Source organism: Apaloderma vittatum, unplaced genomic scaffold, assembly GCF_000703405.1.
Source record: "Apaloderma vittatum isolate BGI_N311 unplaced genomic scaffold, ASM70340v1 scaffold6971, whole genome shotgun sequence".
Lineage (NCBI taxonomy): Eukaryota > Metazoa > Chordata > Aves > Trogoniformes > Trogonidae > Apaloderma > Apaloderma vittatum.
Genome location: NW_009699505.1, coordinates 52,517 through 56,593, shown reverse-complemented (window position 1 = coordinate 56,593; position 4,077 = coordinate 52,517). Strand labels below are relative to the sequence as shown.

The window sequence follows — 4,077 nt, the reverse complement described above, 5'->3', positions numbered from 1 at the left end:
CTGAATCCCTTTTCCTAGTGTATCAGATGCAAAGCAGCAGAAGAGGTGCCCGGTTTGCTGCCTGCCCTCCCTCCCTCCGAGAGGCAACTGTGGAGAGACCAAGCTGCTGAGGGAGCAGCTGCAGATGGTCCCAGCTCAAAAAAAATTAGAGCCTAGTACAGGCTCCAACACCCAGTGCCCAGCACTGCACAGAGACACAGCCTACAGAGGCCAGCTTAGGCCACTTTGCTAAAGCAGGACAGGTATAACCACTCTACGCTCTCAGTTTTTTACCTTTTTACCCACTTTTTACCCCACTCCTACCTCTGTGCAGGCCTTCACCCGGAGCATCGGCTGCGACAAACATCTGGCAGTGGCTTTTTTCCAGCGAGGGACTGTGTTCTACCGGAGGCAGAAGTAAGTGGAAGGGTTTCACGTTTCATTTTTGCCTCTTGCAGAGATGCCAGTCTTTGGCTGAGGATGGTCCCAAGCAGGCTGGTACCCAAAGGGCCAAACTGCAACCACTCGAGGTAAAACTGGCTCCTGTTCACCAGCAAGGAAGTCTTGGGAATAACACCAGCCTTGTAGCATCTCTCCTCCCCCTGGGGTGTATGAAAACACTGCAAGGAGATAGGAAAGACTGAACCAAGCTCACGCAAGCTTAAGTGAAGACTTACAGGTAGGCAGATTGTCACCAGGAGATGGTGACACCTTTGTCTTCTGCTCCACAGCCATGAAAAGGCCGTTGAGGATTTCAAAGAGGCACTGGCCCAGCTACGTGGCAACCAGCTCATCGACTACAAGATCCTGGGGTTACGCTACAGGCTCTTTGCTTGTGAGGTGAGAAAGACTTGACCGGCTGTTTTGATCCCAAAGGCCTGTTCACCAGCTCAAGAAATCTAAGGAGAAGACAGCCAACCTCTCTTTGTGCCTCACACAAAAGCAAGCAAGCTGGGACAGTGCCACCACCCTGCTGTCCTCTCCTTTCATGCCCTCCTGGCAACGGTCCGGCTGCTCTAAGAGCTCATTTCCTTGCTCCCATCCCTCTGGCAGATACTCTACAACATCGCGTTGGTGTATGCCACGATGGAGGACTGGAAGAAAGCTGAAGAGCACTTGACACTGGCCATGAGCATGAAGAGCGAGCCCCAGCACAACAAGATTGACAGGGCAATGGAAGCCATCCTGGTAAGGAGGAGAAGCCCCACAAGGAAAGAGGGAGAAAAATCCCCGTGACAAGAGAAACCAGCTTTCAGCTACAGCTTGAGCAGAGCAGGAGAAAAGTGCAGTAGGCTGAGCAAAATGCGGGTATCATTAGTGAGACCTGAGGTGGTGGGAAAAGCTTTGAGTCACTGGGGAGGCAGGAATGGGAAGACTGGGTTAAATGGACCATGTGAGGGCCAGAGTCAGACTGTCACGGTGGTGTTTTGAATTCATGGAGCGAGACCTTAACCCCAGAGGAAGGGAACATTAAGCAGTCCTTGCTCTCACCTCTGAAGAGTGCTATGACTTCTCTGTGCTACAGAAGCAGAAGCTCTGCGAGCTGGTGGCCATTCCTGTGGGGAAGCTGTTCAGACCAAATGAAAAGCAAGTGGCTCAGCTGGAGAAGAAAGACTACCTGGGAAAGGCTACAGTAAGAAAGAAATACTTGATTTATTCAGGCCAAACCTGTGAGGTCAGGAGAGCTGCTGATCACCCTCTCACCTGGTATTTGCTTCTTGGTGGGTGGCCAGGGATATGGAGCTGCCTCAGGGACAGCCCTGGGCATGGAGGGAGGCATGGCACACAAGAGTCTCAGGCGAAACAGGGACTCTGCAAAAACAGAGGAGCTAAAAGCATGTTTCTGCAGAGCATGGCCTATTTTCATTTTCTCTCCTTAGCAAAACATGAGGGACAGTCATTCAGCAACGAGCTGGAAAGGTCCCTCCAGAGCTTCAGCTCGAGCCAAGAATTTTTCAGGGAGGGAAAAAGAAACTGTTTAACATCTGACACCTACAACCAACCTCCAGTTCTTCCTCTGCTCCCTTTGCAAGGGATTTTTCAGCTCAGATAAGTAAGCGAGCTTTTGTCCCAGGAGTGTGCAAAATCCAAGAGCAGGGATATCACCCTTGGGCTCAGGTCCTGGGAGGCAGTGCCTCCTCCAGGGAGGGCACCGCCGGCTGTGGAACTCAATGACTGAGAGCCAAGCAGCAACTTGGGTGTCAGGGGAACCCCAGAAACCTGCACACAAACATTAAATATAATTTAGAAAGTTCATAAAATTAACCTATAGAAGGCAAGAGCTTGAGCGAGACACTTTGGCTCCCTTCAACATCGGTGTTTGTAACATAAAGGGAAATTTTTGGTTACAGTGACTCTAACCACAGTAACAGTGAGGCTAAGAGCTGAGAACTTACCACAGCGCATGTAGTTAAAGCACTCAGCATGTAGTTAAAGATGCTTAGCTTATAAATTACAGCCCCTCTTGAACCTGGAACATGCTGAGAGACTTGGCTTGACCAACAGCAAAGGAGGAGGGTGGACATCAGAGGTCTGAGAGGATTCTGCAACCACCAGGTCACTACTGTCTGTCTTCTGCATCTAGGTGGTGGCATCTGTGGTGGACAAAGATGATTTTTCAGGATTTGCTCCACTACAACCACAGGTAAGGCACCACTACTGAACACCATCCTTGGCAGAAGTCGAGGAGGACGTGGAGATGGGTATCATCCCACAGTTTTGCTCTGGCTCACAGTAGGGAGCAAACATCAGCATCGCCCCCATGAACTTTCTGCTACTGCCGTGGGGAGGAGGCAGATGCTGCCCCTACATCTCAGCTGCTCTCACTAGAGAAAGCAGCCCAAACCCACCTCCATCTGTGGGTGAGGATAAGACAGTTCCCTGAACAGGGAAGCAGCTGCCTGGAGGCACATCCTTTGCCCCACTGTTGCTGCGGGGTGACGTCTTTCAGCAGTGAGCTGTCTCAGACCCTGCTTGTATGATTCATTGGGGTTCACCTGTCTCAGCTCAAGCCATCAGAGAAGCAAGAACAGTTTTGGTTTCATTTTCCATCCTCCTCCTAGCTCCTGAAGCCCTTTGCATTTTCCATGCCACGTTCCTGATGATGTAGCGGCATCTTTCCATCTCTACAAGAGCCTGAGAATTTTTATAGGAGCTTTTCAAGGGGATACGGAGAAGCACAGCCACTGCAGCCTACAGCACCGTTACACAAGATGAAATACACTCTTCTCAACACAGCCAAGTGTTGACACCTCACTAAAGGAGTCCTGACTATTTCAAGGAGCTTCATCAAAAGGCTGATAAAATCCACCAGAGACCTTAAATTACTTAGGTACCGTAAGGCACAACGATGGAGCAGGGGACTTTACAAGCATAGTAATGGGAAAATACAGGGATGCACAACCTAGTTTAAAACAGCTGATCTCAAATCCCTGATCTCAACCCTTCATGAGCTGAAACCAGAATCACAAGCAAAAACAGATGTGCCTCTGAAAACCAACCACAGGTAGAACTGGAAACTGCTCCTTAGAAGGAGCAAGTGATAGGAGCAAGAATAGAAGGAGCAGTGATATTCCTCATGGCACAAAAGGCAGTTGGTTCACGCATCAGAGTGGCAGAGAGCCAAAAACCTAGCACAGCCAGCTCCAAAGCAGCAAAAACCTCCTTTTAGGTTCAAATCATCTGACCTGACACCAGGCCAAGGAGGAAGGAACTGTGTAGGGGTGACAGTAGGCGTAATAGAAGGCTGCAGGATATTATTGCAAAACAACTGAAATCCTCCAGATTACCGATAATTTTCTTTTTCTCTTCCTGTTGGCAGGCCTCTGGTCCTCCACCTAGGCCCAAGACCCCAGAAATCCTCAGGTAAGTTGGATGAAGGATGGACAATGCTGCAACACCCACGCAGCCAGGTCCAATCCCATCCTTCACCACCACAGCTGAGTGTGCAGCCGGCACCCAAAGCTCAGGGGGGAAGAGAAAACGGATCATAGATATCGGGAGGCAGAGGCCTGGGATCCTCCTACAAAGTAAATCATTGACATCTCCCACCTTCCTGACCTGTCTGCTGCTCCCACACCCAGGGCCCTCGAAGGGCAG

The 4,077-nt window shown here is 50.3% G+C and overlaps 1 protein-coding gene across 1 annotated transcript in view; it reads left to right on the top strand.

Moving 5' to 3' along the window:
• The window catches only part of NCF2 (neutrophil cytosolic factor 2), a 10,742-nt gene that overhangs the window by 349 nt on the left and 6,316 nt on the right, over positions 1 to 4,077 (top strand). The window contains exons 2-7 of the mRNA XM_009878391.1: positions 314 to 396; positions 711 to 819; positions 1,033 to 1,167; positions 1,505 to 1,612; positions 2,564 to 2,623; positions 3,800 to 3,843. Of these exons, the coding sequence (XP_009876693.1) occupies positions 314 to 396; positions 711 to 819; positions 1,033 to 1,167; positions 1,505 to 1,612; positions 2,564 to 2,623; positions 3,800 to 3,843 (539 nt within the window). The remainder of the gene's footprint in view (positions 1 to 313; positions 397 to 710; positions 820 to 1,032; positions 1,168 to 1,504; positions 1,613 to 2,563; positions 2,624 to 3,799; positions 3,844 to 4,077) is intronic.